General features: G+C 49.1%; 1 protein-coding gene across 3 annotated transcripts in view; it reads left to right on the top strand.

Annotated features, from left to right (window-relative positions):
- The window catches only part of LOC144144542 (transducin-like enhancer protein 4), a 50,938-nt gene that overhangs the window by 8,225 nt on the left and 23,330 nt on the right, over positions 1–19,383 (top strand). Inside the window, exons 2-13 of one of the 3 annotated variants that reach the window (XM_077676050.1) lie at positions 5,602–5,702; positions 5,882–5,945; positions 6,033–6,077; positions 6,407–6,469; positions 7,642–7,716; positions 8,783–9,047; positions 10,231–10,253; positions 11,982–12,074; positions 12,939–12,992; positions 14,189–14,426; positions 16,803–16,942; positions 17,496–17,560. In XM_077676050.1, the coding sequence (XP_077532176.1) occupies positions 5,602–5,702; positions 5,882–5,945; positions 6,033–6,077; positions 6,407–6,469; positions 7,642–7,716; positions 8,783–9,047; positions 10,231–10,253; positions 11,982–12,074; positions 12,939–12,992; positions 14,189–14,426; positions 16,803–16,942; positions 17,496–17,560 (1,226 nt within the window). Of the gene's footprint in view, positions 1–5,601; positions 5,703–5,881; positions 5,946–6,032; positions 6,078–6,406; positions 6,470–7,594; positions 7,717–8,782; positions 9,048–10,230; positions 10,254–11,981; positions 12,075–12,926; positions 12,993–14,188; positions 14,427–16,802; positions 16,943–17,495; positions 17,561–19,383 lie in introns of those variants that run through there. The other 2 variants (XM_077676048.1, XM_077676051.1) reach the window with 2 other exon arrangements.

The following is a 19,383-nucleotide window of genomic DNA, read 5'->3' as shown; positions in this document are numbered from 1 at the left end:
GGCCTGATAATCAATCGATCGGTAATGTGAAAGCATTATAGCTTCCCCGGGGCGATACTTATCAAAGACGTCTTTACTGCTACACCGTGCGTGATAGCGTCACTGTCCTTTCTTTTCCTCCTAGCCGTCCTCGCTGCATTCTTAGCCCTGGCGTGCTTCAGTTTTGTTGGCGTATTTAGCGTTTAGCCGGTACAGAAACTGGTGGTACATCCGGCGTAGAAGTACGTTTCATCAGGAGACACGGCAGCGCGACTCTTCACGCCACTTCTTTCCCAGAAACGGCGTTGGCCGTGGCTGGGGTGCACATGTTCTTCTCACGTGCTTTCACGTGTCCATTTACAACTGCACTCGGCGCACCTTTGGCCAATTAGAACCGTGGAGCCGCCGTGGCGTCGGGGTAGCGTGTTCATCTCGCACCCCGTAGGCCCTGGTGCGATCCCCACCCAAACCTAAATGCGCCAAAATTTCGTTTCAAAGCCATTAACTTAATGGTACCTCTCTGTGAAATTTGACGTCATTCCGAGTTTAGTAATGTTATATTTTTTTTTTACGCATTTTTACTTTTTGCGCTGTCGGCAATTTTTCGTAGCCAACTTGCGCAACTTCGCATCCGCAGTTGCGCTCTCTGTAGCTCCCACCTACTAGCTTTTTACTGCCATCGCTAAGTAGCGAAAGCTCCTCTCGTAGGTTTGCCAGTGGTCGCGCAAACCCCCCAAAGTGGAACAAAAATTACAGGGGCGCTTGTGGAAGGGTTCTGTGTGTGCGTCTCTGTCCTGGGCGATAGCCGGGGTCGGCATCCGGTCCCGAGTACTCTTCTGCTTGCGTCAGTGAGGATGGGTCGCAGTCTCTGCCCGTGAGTTCCACTCGCCACCGTGCACAGCGGATGAAGTGCCGCGCTGCCCTCTGTGATCATCGTGACACGGCTCCCCGCCCTCCAAATCAAGCGCCGACTGCTTCGATTCCACACCAAGGGAAAAAAAAAAAAAGTCTCCCCTTTCTCATGCACCCGTGAAATATGGCCAGCATTGGGAAACACAGGCTTTCTTGTTTCTGAGTCGGCGTATGTCGGTTTTAACACTCGCGCGGGAAAAGCAGCTAGAGTTGCTTCATTTTCACGGGGAAGTGAACGACGGAGGACGCAAGTCGAGTGCCCGAGAGTTGCTTAACGCCGAAAGTTACTACGAGTGATAAAAATCTCTTTCCCGTCGCTTTCTCTCTGACACGCCGCACTATTTCCCGAGGCGCCTGTGGAGGAGTGCGAAGTATAAAAAAGGGCATCACATAAACGACACTTCGGCAGTTGTCGCTTCGCTATAAATGTTTCATGCGCAAAAGAAATAAAAGTAAATTATCAGGCCCACTTAACGTATAGGGCTCACATCTGCGCCTACACAGGCGTTGAACGGCTTCGCATCCCTTACCGGAAACTCGGCCGAGAGCAGATCGTTCCACCTGCGGGCGAAACTACAGGTGGTCGCAAACATTGCGACCGCATCCGGAGGGATCCTCTTCCTGCTAAACTAACGGGGATGTCTAATCGGGGAAAAAGTATTATCCGAACTTACTTTGAAATGAAAGAAGTAACAGGATACCGCAACGTATCGGCGCGGCCGTATTGTAATTACAAATAGACGAGTAGCGGGCGCAATCGTGCCGTTGCGGCACGCATATTTCAAACACGCGTGCATTGTTTTGTAGGGTGAGCTACACTGGCCGAGGTTGAGCAGTTTCCGCGTGGCTCCTGGAGAGCCGTGCTGCGCATGCGCAAGGAGCAGTGACGTCTCACGGTGCACAGCTGGCGCGCCGGAGCCGTCGCCGCGATTGGATTGGATTGGAAATCGTTTTAGCAGCAGTAAGCATGATAATTAGCTTAATCCTGGACAACCAGGAAAGCTAAGAATAACCAGCGGAACCTTGGCTCACGCTACGTGTATCCTGGCATAGCCGAACTAAGCAACTGCTATTTTTTTTTACTGGTACTGGCGTTTAACAGGACAAATGGCGTGTTGCGGTCACCGTTCCCCGTTTCACGAACAAACAGTGTTTGCATGAAGCCAAGGGTACGCCTAGTACACCATTCGCCTTCTTGTGGCCTCCACTACGGCGCGCCTGATCGTCTGTGTAGTGTCGGCGCGTTAAACCTCATAATCAAATAAATAAATTTCACTTTTTCCTGACTTTAGAGAGTTATAACACTAGAGAGTTATAGGAGATCGGAAAAACGGTTCCGGTACGGTAACGTCTACCGTCTGGACGCCACCGTGCATGCGCAGAACCCTGCCGTAAACCGGCGCGACTTGGCCGGACGGTACCGAGACGTTCCGTGTCCGTCGTTCCAAAGCGGACGGCCGCTTTGGAAGAGTTTGGTTGACGTATGCTTGGTTCACGCCTAGTCGAACGGATTGTAAAAATGAGATCGTTTGAGAAAAGTGAGGTTGCAACAAGTCAAGGAGGTTATAGTATAACCTCCTTGCAACAAGTGAAATCCGCGCGATTCTGTCAGCTGAAGCAGCAAGCGAAACACGGTCCCAACCCAACTGCCGTGGCTTGTGTCGTCGAGCGACGCATGTACGATAGCTTCTTGTAGGTTAAATAAAGGCGATCGGGCTACATAACTAGTATTAACAGCAACATGGGGCCCGTCTACAAATCGGCGAGTGAGGAACAGGCGGTATCAGTGCGAGGGACTTTCAAATACAACGAAAAACTAGAAGCAGCCAGTCGTATGTACTGAGATTGCTGAGATCCCAGCTTGACCTGCTGGCGCCATCTGTTGAGATGGAGTAAAGGTAAAATGCCCGCTTCATGTTCGCACAGTCGCTAGTTCGATTATATATTTTATGGATATATATTTTTTAATACTGCCTTTAGCTTTTGAGAACTGAAAACTATTTCCGCACAGGAAACGCCAGACTCACTAAGAATTGCCGAACGACGTACAACCCAGTCGCTCCCAGTCACGGTAGTATATCCGGTAGTTACGGTCTGCTATAACTCTTAAAACTAACCGTCCCGGTACGGTCCGGTAACGGGTACCGCGTACCGTACCGGAACCGTTTTTCTGATCTGCTATAACTCCCTATTCTTTCGGGGTGTCACCCGTAAACGTCGGCGCACTTCGCACCGTTTCTTATACTTCCGATGGATTATCGAGGGTCGACTCATTCGCCGAGCTGCCCTGCTGCTATTCACGGCGTGTACGGACATCGCCTCCTTTACTGTAAAACGTCAGCGTAAAAAAAAAGCGCGGGTAAACAGTGGGAGTAACTGTGGCAAGGGGATGGTACGGATGAAGAGAGGTGACGCATTGCTGCGCGACAGTGTCGCAGTTAGTCCCGCGGAGGCCCGCTGTCGCCTGCACGCTTCGCAGCTTTGACCCTGCCCCCCGCCGGCTCGCACGAGCGACGACGAGGAGCTCGTTGGCTCGGCGACGTCGTCTCTGCTTTTTCGGACCGCGCCGCCGTCTCGCTCACCTGCGGCGATGACGTTACACGCGCCTTCCTGGCGATTCGAGGTCAACACGCTGATGGGGCCGTCCGTTGTTTGCCGGGGTAGAGGGGGGGCCGGCTGCAGCGACCGACGGCTCAATCCCAGAGGCTTGTCGAGGAGTGCCTGCTGCACGTCACTCTTCTACATGCATGCCTGGCTGGCTGTCTCTTCGCTGTGCGCGTGTTACTTTTCCGCTCTGCGCTGCGCCATCAATCGACTCTTGCCCCCCGAAAGGACGCTGCTTCCCCCGCGCTCGGTACCTGTTAAGCAACCTTAATAGGTGTGCGCGGTATGCTGTTGGTTCTCCCGGTGGTGGTAGCACGAAATGGTACGCAGCGCGCTTATGGTTTTGCACCGTCAGTGCTCTGGGAACGCATCCATTTGTCACAGCTGAGGGGAAAAAGAAAAGACGAGGGGCGTTTGCGCGCGTATTGTTTTATTGTCTTGGCATCCTGCGTGTATTCTTCTGTTCTCACGTGCGGAGGGGCAGTATCGTTTGTCAGCTCCTTACGTTTTCTTCGTGACCCCGTTTTTGTCCGGATGACCTCGCCAAAAGGACGACAGACCGAGGTGGTTAACCGGCGCATTGCAAGCAAAGCTCGTGCGCATGTCCGCCTAAAACACTGGGATCTTCCGACAGAAATTTTTTTATATATGCGCACTTTGCGGTGAGGTTTTTAGTCCGGGGTGTTTGACCGCGCATTTTTTGTGCTTTCTGCGTACTTCAAAGTATTTGAGCTGGTTAGTTAATTGCCTTTCGTCAGTTCATACCTGGTATCTTACCGCCGTTGTTCCACATACTAACATACATTGTGAGTTATAGAATATAGATGTAGTTGTCATCGGCAAATCTCTCATTATGCCCTTTTTTGTCGCCCGCTCATTGTTGCACCATTTGAGGACGTTAAAGTCGCAGCTAGTCCACTGTGCACAATAACCTGTAGGCTAGCTTTAAATATGGGTCGCTGAATTTCACACCAAGTAATAAATTTGCATTCCAGCTCATATTGTAGCTTGTAGTGGCAATATTATAATTTTATCTTGAACGCCAAGTTGACGACAAACTGCTGTCAGACGTACCTCAAGGTGTAAGTCGGGTAGGAGACATTTAATTGCATCTCATTTCCAGTATCCCCTCCACATTTTCTCGGGCGAGCGTCGCCACGTTGGGCTGTCAATCATACCGGTCGCAGTCACACTTCGGTCGTGAGAGCGCAATTCTTACCGAAACTTGTAGAGGAAACAGGGGCCCTGGAAGGATCGAGGGAACCTACCCTAGCAGCCCAGTCAAGACCTTTTATTTCCGATAAACGTTTCATAGCTCTCTCTTACTCTCTCTCTCTCTCTCGGCCCCATTTCATTGTCAATCGCAGTACGTTATCGCGTTTCAACCTTGTTATAGGTTCACTGGAACAGGGGACCACCGTCCTTGCCGTAAAGTGTACGAGGATATAGTGGCGTGCTGTTTCTCTCCGCTTTTGAAACGTTGCGAGATATGCTTTGACAAGCTAGTCATAGGTGCCACTTTTTTGTTGACTGGTGTCAGCTACCTATATAGCGTTGTAGACCGTTTTTCGGGACTGTGCGATGCCACATAATATGTGCACTGTTTACCTTTTTCTTTTCGCAGTGTGCGGGGCTGCCATTTGTACTGATTCTGATTTACTTTTGTCATTGGTGCCTCACCAGTTCGCTATTAGCTTGCTTCCTGCGATTTGGGTAAGCGTGGAGAGTTTGGTTTGGTGCTAAGTATCATTTTTTTCTCATCTACAAATTGGTTTCACGTAAAAAAAAAAAAAACTCCTTTGGGCTATCGCTCCTTTTTATTTATTTTTTATCGGCTGCTAACCTGCCATGGCTTGGCTTGAGCGGGTTTCGTTCCCCGAATTTTTTTTGTTTTTATTATGGGGAACACGGAATCAATAAAGGAATAAATAAAGGGGCTCTCCGCGCCACAGGAAGATAAATGTGGGATCTGAAGGAAGTTTGTGACGGCTTGGCCGCGTCCGTTATGTTTTGATGCTAGCGAGTCGACAACTGCGGAGGGGCCCTCGCGGGCGGGCGCAGTACGTAGAGCGATTATCAATGGTCCGCGAATCGTGTCTGCCGCAGGGTCCTCCGCCCCAGCCGGGCCAGCCGTTCAAGTTCACCGTGACGGAGTCATGTGACCGCATTAAAGAGGAGTTCGGATTCCTCCAGGCGCAGTACCACAGGTGAGCTTCATTCCACACCACACTGCGCATGCGTCGGAGAGGTAGTGTACACGACTGAGCCTGAGCCATCCAGTTTCGGCCCCTTTTTTTGGCAAGTCGATACGAAAGCTGCATGGACGAGTTATCGTGGCTACTTGTGTGCGCCATGTCAAGAGTGCATTATTGCCTCTGTTCCGCAGCCTCAAGCTCGAGTGCGAGAAGCTGGCCAGCGAGAAGACCGAGATGCAGAGGCACTACGTCATGGTGAGTGGACGCGTCCGCTATATGGCCGCTGCGTACACCTGCAGCCGGCACCCGCTCACACTATGGGTGCACCGTTTTGCCTCGCAGTACTACGAGATGTCCTACGGCCTCAACGTGGAGATGCACAAACAGGTGAGCCGTGTTCCGACGCACTCCGAGGCGCGGGAAACTGCGCTTGCAGGCGAACCGAATTACAGCCGAACCTGTTTATATCCCACTCAGACATTTCAAGTTACTGAGTCTCGTATCCTTCCGGAAATTTCATTTTTATACGTATTGTAGGTATAAGTTTTTAACACTGAATTATCGGTAATGTCGAAACAGCGTTTCCTAACTTCTCTCGGATTCGATATACCCTGGTTCGACTGTGTATGCATACTCCCTGCTCGTTGCTGTCGGGTATTCGTTCACCGTGCTGTAGGCGAATTACGCCAACCCGCCGGGCGTGTTTCTTTTTGTAGACGGAGATTGCCAAGAGGTTGAACGCCATCATCGCGCAGATCCTGCCTTTCCTCTCCCAAGAGGTGCGTATTCCGTGCGTCTCCGCTGCCGCTTTGCTTCCCTGCCGCCGTGGGAGGGGGGCTAGCCGGACAGCTGTACAAATCATATATATAGGCAGTAGAAGACACTTCCCGAGGTGCCAGAAGAAATATTTGAAAAAAAAGACAAATGGTTGACTCACGATTAAAAACAAAAACAGTGTTTTACTGACGTTTCGACTGGAGGACCAGTCTTCATCAGAGTAAAGACTGGTCCTCCTGTCGAAACGTCAGTAAAACACTGTTTTTGTTTTTAATCGTGATTAAACCATTTTGATTGATTTGATTGATTGTGGGGTTTAACGCGCCGACGCAACGCAGGCGATGAGGCGCGCCGTAGTGGAGGGCTCCGGATTAATTTTGACCACCTGGGGATCTTTATCGTGCGCCGAAATCTCGTACACACGGGCGTTTTTGCTTTTCGCCTCCATCAGAAAAGCGGCCGCCGCGGCCGGGAATCGAACCCGCGACCTCGTGCTCAGCAGCGCAACGCCTTAGCCACTGAGCCACCGCGGCGGGTACAATTAAACCATTTTCGCAAATATATATATATATATATATATATATATATATATATATATATATATATATATATATATATATATATGTATATATATATATATATATGTATGTATATAGCGAGAGAGAAAGAGAGAAGCTTTTTATTGAAATGCAGACAGGTTTGCCAACGTGCGTTCATCGACACGGGAATGGGGGAAAATATAACAGGTTAGTAAAAAGAAGAGTAGTGGAGAAAAGTAGCAAGAAAAAAGATAGCGTCATGTGTAGGGGCATTGGATATAGCAAGGAGTGTCCGCACTAAGGGGTACATAATGTCTCAATAGTCAAGGCAGTCGAATAATGCGCCCAGTACTTTCCGTTGAGAGGAGGGCGAACGCCATGGTCGTAGTATCGGGACTCATTGGAAACGCTTGCTGCTTCAGCTCGGCCCTTGTACATATAGCTCGCAAAACGCTAAGAACACGAGTCTCGTTACTGATAATCAAAAGCTGATGGATTCTAGGAGAGCGTCCTAAAGTGTAGTCTCCTTCTTCCGCGCAGCCGGGAGGAATGATAGTGTCCGTGGGCGCTTTCGATTTTCCCTTGTAGCGCTGACAGACCTGCATGTGCGGTCTTTGTGCTTCCTGGCAATGCAGCACCAGCAGCAGGTGGCGGCCGCCGTGGAACGTGCCAAGCAGGTCACCATGACCGAGCTGAACGCCATCATCGGGGTACGTGAAGAAGCGGCCGCACGCATGACCATATAGTGTAGTGGCGCCGCATGCTCCTCCTGTGCAAAATGCGACGCCGGCGGAGATGGCGTCCAGCGCACGCAGTAGCCCCCCCCCCCCCCCCCCCTTAACGTTTAACGACGAAGTCCATTGCCGAAGATATATTCAAGCGAAAAACAACAGGCGCTTTCGGAGGGGTACTGGCTGTGTTTGCAACTGTGTGTGTCTGTGCATGCGTTGCCCACTAAACGCAACGCTTGCTGTTTTTGTTTGTTTGTTTTATGGCGCCGTATATGCAAGAAAAGCAGTAAATGAAATTCGTGGAAGGATTAAAATGAGCACCTGGTTCGGGCGAAATCCTCTGTTAGGGCCGTTGAGTGGATGTCGGGGAAGTGATCGTTCAAAGCGCAGCGCGTACGGGTTTGCTGCGCAACCTCACAGCTGTGGGGCGTTCGCAGATCTAGGTTAAAACCGTTTCACGCGGCAGAAAAAATGTCGGGCACAGATCCAGCTACGGTGTTCGCAAGTAAACGCGTACCGCCTTCGACGAACGCGAGGATGATTTATTTTGGCAGAAACACGCTAAAGTAGGTACCATGCAGCTAATAATGGCTGTCTATCTTATGGGCTCTGATAGCAAGACTTCGCGTGTGGCCCGCTCCACGGTATGCATTCGAGGCCCGTAGATCGGATGCGTGCGTATTGGGAGGGCCCTTCGTCCCGACTGTCGCGCAAAGGTGAACTTTATCAGTTTGCCGGCAACCCTGTTGACAACCCCACGGAACTAGAGCCACTAAAAATTTATCGGGGCACTTAAGTGTGCGTACGTGCGTTGACGGCGAAAGCCTGGCGATACAGCTTAATCCGCCCGCCTCACCGTACTAATCATTACTATCAATAACTAACCGAGCATTCACTTTGGTAATAATTAACCACCTCTAGTACACGGCTGGCATGCCTTGGTTCGCTTCTGGCCTTCCTTGAGTCACGTGGGTTTTTGTACCGTTCGTGTCGACCCCGGGGTCATTTGAATGACGAGCGCGATCTGCGGTGTTGCTCGCTGCAGCACCAGATGCAGGCGCAGCAGATGCCGGCGCCTCCGCTGCCGATGCTGTCGCACGCGGCCATGGCCGGCCTGCAGCCTCCGGGCGCGGGCCTGCCGCCCAGCACGGCCGCGGGCCTGCTCGCGCTGTCGTCGCTGGCTGCGCCGCCCCCGCCCACGCACCTGGCCGCCGCTGCCGCCGCGCTCAAGGACCACCGCGCGGCCGCAGCTGCGGCCGCGGCTGCCGCCGCCGCTGCCGCCGCATCCGACGACAAGCGCTCCTCCTCGGGTACGCCGGTTTAACATCATCCACTTTGGCCGGATGTCACTGCATGTCGACGCGACCGAGCGCAAAACGTCCTTGTTACGGCACCCTCATTTCTCGTCTCCTCGCAGTTGCCACCGTTCTCGGTTGCTGTGTCAGATGGCTTGAAATGGTGCAGTAAAGCATTTCGAAGTAGTAAATCATTGGTGTACCGCGAAACCCTACAGCACTACCGTCTCTCACGCTAGAAGCTCCCAACGCCTCACAAAAAACTAATTGTAGAAGAAGCCACCGTCTGGCCACACGCCATCTACCCGGGCCAGTTCCCCTCAAACAAACGCCCTCACTGCCCCTACGAATACGGATATCCCTACATCACGTGGGCCTGTCAAAACACCTAATCCGTCCCCTGAGCAATGGAACGCTGCGCTGACCAGCTCGGATCAGAACGACCAGCTTACGCTGATCACCAGGGCTCGAGCAACGGCGCAAGACTTCGGTGTCTCGTACTAAGTGCGCCACCACTTCAGGAAGCAAAGGATCTTTTGCTCTATATTGACAAAAGCTGTTCTCCTCTTTATTGGTAGCCCATGGCCAGGTATAAAAATGGCAGGGGCAAAGAGGCCGCATAGTCAAGGCTGATCATTGCACGAGCTGGCTGCACGAGCTGGCTGCATGGTTATATCTTCGCGGTAATTTCGCTTGTGTATTTGTTTTTTGAAGCTCGTTTTCATGTTTCGTACTGCCGTATTGTTTTGTATCAGCTATTCTTTGTAGCATATGAGCTCTTGACTGCTTAGTCTCATCTCTTAGCGCAATTTATTAACAGTTATAACTAGCCCGCGAAGATTTCTTATCAGCTTCCTTTTTCTTTTCTTCCTTCTATGAGCGTAGTGACGACAAGCAGCCTGAAGTTGGTTTGCGAGTGGGTGACGGCGAAGTAGTACCCGAGGGATGGAACGCAGTGGTGCCTTCGGAGGCTAGAGGATTAAACTTGGGAGGGTGCCAACATTAAAACAAAACACGATCACGATTAGGGGCGCGGGTTTCTCCTCGATGCTCACGAGTGTTGGCAGCGCTCATTTTCAACCGCAACTTGCTCATTCTTTACTGAAATACCTGTTCGCCCGACAATGCTTCTGACAATCGCCTTTGTTGCTGACTCTCGCATGCGCGCCGTCGGCTGCTGACCTGGCCGCCGGAGCAGTTCACAGCAGCGAAGAACGGCATGTAAGTGTTGCATTGTTTTCTTTTCTGAATGCTCAGCAGCGCTAGTTCGGTGTCGCCTCCGCAGGCCTGGGATGACGGTTCGCGCTTAGCACTGGTAACGGTTAAAAAAGAGATCGCAGTGGCATCTGCGGTCGCACGCCGCGTTCGCTACGGCTCCGGGTCGAGAAAGAACTGGCGGGAGAAAGACCCCTTGACCCGAGTTGCTCTTTGCCTTCGTCATCCCAGCGGGCTCTCTCCGGCGTTTCCGGTGTCGGGAGGGCTGGGTGCGTGCATGTTTACGACGCGTGCACGCTGCTGCAAGTGCGGATATAAAGAAGAGAAGTGGGGGGTGGGGATTGTAACCACCGCCACCCGACCTTGGGAGAACCCTCGTCGATTGTCAGACGCCTTTGTTGCTGACGGATTGCTCGCCGCCGGGGCGATCCCCACTCCAGCAGCTCCCTTTTCTCTCGGCCCCCCGCGACCAGCAGCTCCTTTGTGCTCTCTGGCGAGAAAAAAAGCGGCCAAGTAAATGCCGGGGGGATCGGGAGGGGAGACGGGCCGGCCGCCGCGCGGCAATTTGCGGTGCCGCATGAGTGTCGGTTGAACCCTGGCGCCGCGCGCCGAGCTGGGGAGGGGAGCCCGCTTTATTGCTCGGCGGCGGCGGCGGCGTCGTGCCGCGCTTCGTCGTACGCCCTCCCCTCTCGGGACTGCGCGCTTGTTTCTTGTTGTTTCCGGGCGACAAAGAGCTGCCGGCGAAGCTCGTCGTCTTGGGGCGGTGGCCGCTGGTGTGCGACGTCTGTTTTTCTCCCGCCCCAACTCCGATGGGCTCCGGGTAACGAGATGGGTCGCGGTTTTCGGGAACGCCAGGCGCGCGGAGCACTTTACAGCGTCGCTACCGAGAGCAGACTCCTCACATTTCCTCGCCCCCCGCCGGGGTGGGCGACCGGTTTTCGGTTTCTCGTTTTCTTGTCGAACAGTCGCTGGCTGAGGTTTGCTGACTCGATTGGCGCCGCTTTGTGCTACCGCGCGGAAGCGAAGCAAAAGAAGAAAGCAAGGAGCCCCGCATTTCACTTCTCCGATTGCAGAATACCTAGAATATGCCCGAAGCGGGGAGCTGAGGCGCCCAGAACTTGACAGGCAACATGTTTGTTTCCTGAGCTTGACACAACTGTGAAGAAACGTCTGGTGTTAGTTGGCACAGGCACATCCCCGTTAGTTTTAAAGTGAATACCACGACCGATCCGAAAAACATCGCCATCTGAGACATCTCGCCACTGGCGTACGCAGGAGGGGGGCGGGGGCGGCGCAAGGGGCCGCCCACTCCCCGAAATTTTTTGGGAGAAGGGAGATTTTCAAAGCTGGATCAACCACGAGGCATTTTTTGTTTTGGGTTTTGTTCGTTTTTGTTCTTAATTTTTGGTGGTTATAATTATTATTTTGTAATTTCTGCTTGATATTATTTTCTCCATTTTTATGTGGGCTAGCCCCCCCCCCCCCCCCCTCCTTCCAAAGCAGAATACTGCATATCTCGCAAATGATTTTTAATGGATTACTGGGATCTTCACAGATGAGCCTAATGTTGTTCTGTGCATTTTAATTTGGTTCCTAAACAAACTATTTCCCCTGGCAACTGAGCCATTTGAAACATTTCACCTCGGTGTACCTGCAAATTATTTTAAACTGAGAGCTTGGATTTTAATAAAGGCTGAGCATAACTGTGTCCCTTGTGTTTTGCTTGGTTTCCAGAGAAACTCTATTTCCCCTGGGGAGCGAGAGAAATTCCGTGGACGCTCTCCAGACATCGACCATGATCTCAAGAAGCGCAAGAAGGAGGACAAGGTACGCTTGCCTCAAGTGGTGAAAATGAGCTCAATGCAGGCTCTAGAGCTGCCTCAGTTCTTATTTCCTAAAACGACAGTTTTTTTTTTTGTAATTTATATATAAAAAACAGCAACAAAATACTTATACACCTCAGTTTTTGTGTTATTGAAAAGTAAGCACACTTTTTATGTGTATTGTTTCATTTTCATCTTTTCGAGTGTATAAATTGTGTTTGAACTGGTTTAATTTTAGCCATAGTTGTTTCGTTTTACGATACAGATAAAAGTTGCTTTCCCTTGTCATAGCATTGATTGATTGTAGGGTTTAACGCGCCGACGCAACGCAGGCGATGAGGCGCGCCGTAGTGGAGGGCTCCGGATTAATTTTGACCACCTGGGGATCTTTAACGTGCGGCGAAATCTCGTACACGGGCGTTTTTGCTCTTCGCCTCCATCAGAAAAGCGGCCGCCGCGGCCCCTTGTCATAGCATTACCTCAGGCCTGTGGAAGTGATCAATGAAGGCTGCTCATTGCTTCACCTGATTTTTTTTTTTTTTTTTTTTGTAAGGAGAAAATTTATATGCCGACACCCAGCACTTTCTTTGGGATGGGCTCTTGGGCAGAGGGACAGAGAGAACTTTATTTAGGCAGCCCCAGTCTAGGCCATTGTGCCACAGTCTCTTCATTAGGAGATGGCCCCTAAAGAACAGATTGGGCAGGCCCTATGGCTCCCAAGCTATTCAGCCTTGATTGCTTTTCTTTGCATTGTACAAAGGGGCGGGGCCTTATAAAAAAAAGATCTGCAGTAATAAAACTGCAATGAATTTTGCATTGTTTGTGGTGAGATGGTGTCGGAAAGTGAGCCAAGCAGGCACTCTTGCAGGACAGCGATGGCGAGAAGAGCGACCAAGAGCTGGTGGTCGACGTAGCCAATGAGGTAAGCAGTGGTCGCTTTATCTCTTGCTGCACTGGGACACTTCTGGTCAGCACATCAACAATGGCACCAGTAACAGCAATGTCTATCAGAAGGAGGGGCCTGAAGCTTGTTTCCTTGTGCATTCAATATTTCGGAACGGATAGGTGTGCCAAATAATGTGGGGGGTTCAGTGGCCACGTGTTATGCGTCAAAAGTGATGCTGCTGCCTGGGGTGATTTTCCACTGCGGTTTGAAAGCCGCAGGTCGAAAGGCCCCATGTTTCCTTTCGTGAACATAGCAGCACCTTGTTAGGAAGGCAGCCTTTATTTCATTAATGTCTGAAATTTCTCCATAAATGGAATGTACATAATCTTGGGGTGTTAAGCACAGTTTTCACTAAGTTGGCGTGCCTTTATTAGAGAAAATTTCTGACCCATTGCATTTCGGGCAGTTTAGCTACTAGTGCGCTAAACAGTTTAGTGCATCCCTTTCTTTTACTACAAGCACATATGAGAACTTTTATTTGAGACTCAAAAATAAATGGAAAGCGTTTTCATGTTTAATCTTTTGTAGTTATTCACATTGTCGCTGCAGTCAAAGTTAGCATGATTGCACAACCTATTATTACGTGCCCCCTTTTCCCATGCACTGTCGCTTCTCAACTACACCACTTTTCCCACCCCCTCTGCTGTTTTCTCCGCGACTTCTGTTTGATTCCCACTGTTGGTGCCTTGATTGCTGTTGTTTGCCAGTTGCTTTGGTAGTGTTTGATGTGAGGTGTGTGAAGCACTTACATTTTTTCCTCGCATTATATTTGGGTGCACGCCATGCAAGCATCATAAATGTTTTTGGGCTGCTGAGTGGGTTGATGGAATACATAATAAAAATTTAGTTCCCACTCTATGCACCTGCACCACTGAATTGCAATTTTCTTTTTTTTAAGGGTATGAGTTCATGTTGCCCTGCATGTTCACAAAACTGGCTCTTTTTTTAAGTTGGTATGGAAAGTATCGAACTTCAGGAATGTGTGGTGTTACAGGAAAACAGTGAAACCTTCCAACAGTTTGCTCAGTGCAAATCTACGTTAGCCCAGATCCCCAAATTCAGGCACTCGTTTTAAGGGTTCTTCACTGCCTAGTAGTACTCCTAGGGGGGGGGGGGGGGGATGACTGCTGAGCTAAGGCGATGTGTCTGTGGCGGGTGCGTGCAATGCGCAGGACTCTGTGGGTGCGCCCAACGGTGCCCTGTCTCCTCGCGAGAACGGCACGGACAAGGGCCTCAAAAAGGAGTCCCACGGGTCGCCCCACTCGAGCATCTCCTCCAACTCGAGCACGCCGTCCTCCTCCAAGCACAAGGACGGGGACAAGGGCGGCGGAACGCCCACTCCCAAGGCAGCGACGCCAACGGGCGCCGCCCCTTCCTCGTCGCACAAGGGCGCCAAGGCGGCGGCACTAGGTACTGCAGTGTTCATGCTACGCCTCTCCTCACTCTGAGCGAAACTGTGTGGATGCAACACGTTTTCAGATGGAGGGGGAAGGGAAAATGCCCATGTGTGGAGGTTTCAGCGTGTGTTAAGGGCACAGGGTGAGGCGAAATTAAAAAATCTCTGCAACTAGGAAAGTTCAGTTCCTGGTGCACATTTTTCATATTCACATTTTTTTTTAGAAAGATGCATTTTTCGCTCAAAAACAGTTTTTTCGTAAGCAAGTAGTAAGTGACCACATCCTCTTTAAGAATGTTCTCGGAATTTATTGCAACTTTTTTCATCAAGAAACTTCCAGTTCCAGACCAAAATGCTTTTCTGGAACCAGCTGTATTAAGAAATTGCTTAGCAACTATTTCATTGCAGATTTTTCAGCAAGGGCAATCCAAAGATGCTTTTGCACGTTTTTTCTACATTTGTCCTTCAGAGCCGCGCATGAAAAAACAACTTTTTTGGGCTTCATGCTCTCAAGATTGCAACATTGGATGATGTTTTTTCATTCAATGATGATAGCAACGCACGAGCCAGCATTTTGAAATCATTCGGATGAAAACCTGGGCACAACACTACCATCAAGTGGCTGAAAGAGGTTAACCACGAGTGAAAATACTTTTCGAACAGAGCTGTATGATGGTTCACAAAATAGGCAAGGAAGGACAGACGACAGGCTGAAAAGCAAGAAAAATGACTTCAGCGGTGGTTATGAAGCTGGTGCTTTTTAAATAAATGGCTCCAGTGGTGTTTTCGGCAAAAAAGTATTGTTTTTCACCTCTTTTTTTATTTTAACTCACTTATCTCAAAACAATGCTTCTTATTCCAGGACAACGAGCTGATTTTTCTTTTTGCCGTCATTATCCATGCAACCGTTTTTTTTTTTTGTTATTAATACTAAAATAATGCCGTAATTTAAGTACTAACAGACAAAAAATCATACAAAAATTGAAATTTTGGTTGATGTTCCTAATTCTACTACAGTTAAAAGAGCACAAAGTTTGAAAGAAAATGATATATACATTATGTGGATACCTATAAGATGCCGAGAAAAATGTACCTCAAAATGGCCAAAAATGCATGGGAAGTATAGGACTTACTCTGTGCCCTTAAAGATCCCCAGGTAGTCAAAATTAATCTGAAGCTCTCCACTACAGCGCACCTCATAGCCCAGGTGCAGCTTCGATGCAGTAAACCGCAATTTTTTTTTTTTTTTTTTCAATAAGCATGTGAAAAGATTAGGTGAACCCAAGGAGCCATGAAAAGGGAAGAATAAGGAGTAACAACTGACAGTAGAAAACAGGTGCATTAGATTAAAAGGAGCAAGCCCAAATGGAAGACATCTTGGCTCAGATTGAGAGAAAGAAATGGGAATTGGGCTGGGAATGTTATGCGGAGAAGTGATACCTGATGGAGCACGAGTGTAGCAAACAGCTGCCAAGAGATTGGACTAAATGTGGGGAAGGCAGATAACTCTGTGGAGGAATGTCGTGAGAAAATTTGGGGGCAAGAAGTGCATTCAGGCAGCACAAGATGTGAGCAGCTGGAAGTCGATGGGAGAGACCTGTGTCCTTCAATACACGTAAATATGATGATGACGAAGACGATTAGTACATGTATAATATATTTAGTACAGTGATCCCTCATTAATATGAACTCGGATATCTCGAAATATCAGTTCAGTCAAAACGTTTTCTTGCCGTGCATTTACCTCCCATAGACGCTATGTATTTGCCCCCCTTTATCTTGAAACGTTTTTTCAGGGGAGCACGGATATCTCGAAATGTTGACAGAGGACACAAGGCGAATTCCGTAACAGGAAGCTGATAAGGTCTTCGTTCGAACACTTGGTTCCCACTACTCGCCGAACGCGGTCACGAATGGCGAATTGACGAGGAGTACACGCTGTACAAGTCTGATATCCCTGTTACCGGAATGCTGTCAAGTGCCTAACATTGTTGAGATAGCTGTGGACAACGAGGAGCCTCCAGAGGTGCCCACAATGGGAGAACATGGAACACGCTAAGCCTGCTTCCAACACAGTTGATTGTAGCGATGGTGACCAAACAATTCATGCGATGCAATAAGCAGCTTGAAACGCTTTTCTGGGACCAGATGCGACCACAAAACAAGCAAGCATCCCGCGGTTCTGTCATTTGCAATATTAAAAAATTGTTTTTCCTGTGAAATATTCTGCCTTTGAAATTTTCAGCGGATTTTATGACTTCGAGTTAAAACAAGGGATTACTGTATGTCCGTGGTATATTTTCCAATCCCCTTGGATTTTGTATATCCCGAGTGGTGGAGAGCTCCTACGGTGCAGGCAAGTACAACACAGTGTCGATGCTGGCACCCAGGGCCCCCGTACCCGTACCCGCTGCATGGTGGCGCCCCCGGTGGTCACGGCATGCCAGCGGACCTGAGTGCCTCAGCATACCCGCAAGGGGTCCTGCACAACAGCATCGCACCAGGGCTCAACTCTTACTCCAGGGGCCTGGTGAGTGCAGCTCAGTGGTCTACATTGGGGGGGGGGGGTCGCAGGCCTGTTGTCTCAAACGTGTCTTGCCACAGTGTGGTGTGTACTTCCTAGCGCAAGTAAATTTGTTTGAGTACCTGCACTTCTCCGTAGTAGTCACTCTCTGCCCTTAATTGGCACGGCAGCGGCCATTTGGGCATAGGCCGCTACAAACTTTTATGAAGTTTGTAAGTTCCCATACTAAACGAGGCAATGCAAACCTGCCCATTACATGACTAGTAAAGATATGCCATGTTGTCGTCTTGGTTTCCTTTATAGACTAGTTTGGTGTCGCCTTGCAGTAGCCTGCTTGCTTTGGCACTTTTTGTTGTGTTACTTTTAGGCCTCCCGGCAGGGATGCACCAAGAAGTGAGAGTTGGAACAAGGGCATAGGAGACAGCTCTAAGGGTACCTACGGAAACAGCTAAATTAGAACTGACTATAATTAAAGCCTAGGTTGGAAACGGTTGTCACCCTTGCTTCAACGCACTAATCTTTGAGCAGAACATCGGTCTAATCTCTTGATGCCACGCAGGTTGGGTATGAGCCTCATCCATCAATGCGAGGACCTGGATTTGGCTCCATTCCGGGAGGAAAACCGTAAGTCCCACAGTTTCGCCCAGAGGCGAGAACGTTTTGGACCGCCGGATGGCCGTCCACCATACGTCCATTCCGGCTCTAGAAAACATCCGTTTCAGGGCCAATGGACGTACCATTTACGTCTGTAGGATGTCCGGATATAACTCTTCCGTACGCATGTTCAGTAAAAATTTCCAGAATCACATAACAAGAAGCTTGTTTTGACAATGAATACTACACTCCACAAGGCCAATGCACTACCGAGCAGACAGGCATACATGAACACAGTGAACTTGCTTAACATGTTGTGTAAGCGACTCTCAATTGTTATATATCCTTCCCCAAAGAGATCATGGCTGAAGCCAGTGAGGTGCTCCAAAAAAGTTAAAAATAAAAGTAAGGCGTAATTTTAGAAATATGCAGATGAAACTTGCAATACATAAATTGGGGTGCTGATGTACAAAATTTTTCTAAAGCAAAGTAGCTTTCTCTTTCTTGCTTTTATATTCAATGTAAGCCATTATTTGATGCTTCGTAGTAACTGTATGTCCACTGGCGTTCGTTTCTGGGTGTCCACTGTACGTCGGAAAAAGTACATCCAAACATGGACGTACAATGGCCATCCCAACTGGGTGCCGGGCATTGGATGTTCAGCTGCATTTCGGACTTCTTGCGGACGTGCGCAGTTGCTTGGGTACAGGAACCGCTGTCTGATCCTTTTTTTTTTATGGCTAACTGCAGAAATTAATCAGACAGTAGGCCTCTCTAGCTTTCTAGTCATGGAATGAAATTTTTTCCGTTTCAAAAATGCCAATTTCCCATCCGCTTAAATTGACATGTTGCACTGATGACATGCACAGAAACGGATGCCCTGCTTTGCTTGTGCTTCGTCACACTTCATAGTCAGCTTTCAGCTAATGTGGCTCGCTTTAAATGGACACTTGGAAATGGGCATGCAATGGACAAAGGTGAGAATTCCGCCGCTGGATAATCAACAGGCAGGCATCGGATCACCCTTGGAAAGGAAGTGGCATAGCAAATACTTGCTGAAAAAAAAAAATTTACAGTCCAAGTTTTGAATAGTACATGGCAAGTCAAGGACTTACCAAACTAAAGAGGTCTGTGTAAACTTTTGAGGCCATGTGCATAAAACTGTCCAGTGCTCTCCTCACAAATGTTTGAGAGGTGACTGCCGGACAAGGGTAAAGAGCAGGCACTTGCACGAGACAATAATTTTGCGAAATATAAAAAGGACAGCGAGGGCAGCTGCAATCATTTTCTCTTGTCCAGTGCGTGTGCCATGGATGGTGACCCAACATTGCCTAGATGACAAGGTCACATGCTTAACAGCTCACTCCTGCGAAGTGATTGGCTGATTTCATTTGAAACGTGCTGGTGATTCTTAAGGGAAGCAAAGCACGTAAACAAGGTAGCCCTTATTGGTTTATGAGAGTGCCAAAAATGTAGTGTGCTTGGCAGCAGCAGTTGTTTAGTAATGCAGAAAATTCCTGAAATGAGTATTGCAGCCCCATACAATTTCCCACTCTATCAATTTCCCACTTTATCAAGTTGTGTCCCTTTTAAACTTTGCCTCTGATGTCACCAAGGTCACAATCACTTGATAATTTTTCCTATCTAGTGAATTATAACCTTATTCCCTAGTTTGTTTTGGAATCTAATAATCAGTTATAGTAACAAAAGAAAGGGGACCATGTGTGTGAGTGAGCCGTCGCTTCCTATTTATGCTCAGGAATGTGATTTTCTAAAAACCTTTTACTGGTGTTCGCCCATGTTTTTTTTTTTTTTTTTGAGTACTTTCCTTTTTCTTTAATGTATGCATGTCT

This window comes from Haemaphysalis longicornis, unplaced genomic scaffold (genome assembly GCF_048455015.1).
Source record: "Haemaphysalis longicornis isolate Haplotype H1 unplaced genomic scaffold, Haemaphysalis longicornis Haplotype H1 scaffold_7, whole genome shotgun sequence".
NCBI classification, from domain to species: domain Eukaryota; kingdom Metazoa; phylum Arthropoda; class Arachnida; order Ixodida; family Ixodidae; genus Haemaphysalis; species Haemaphysalis longicornis.
Note: the sequence above shows the minus strand (reverse complement) of the source record. Positions and strands in the feature narration are given on the sequence as shown.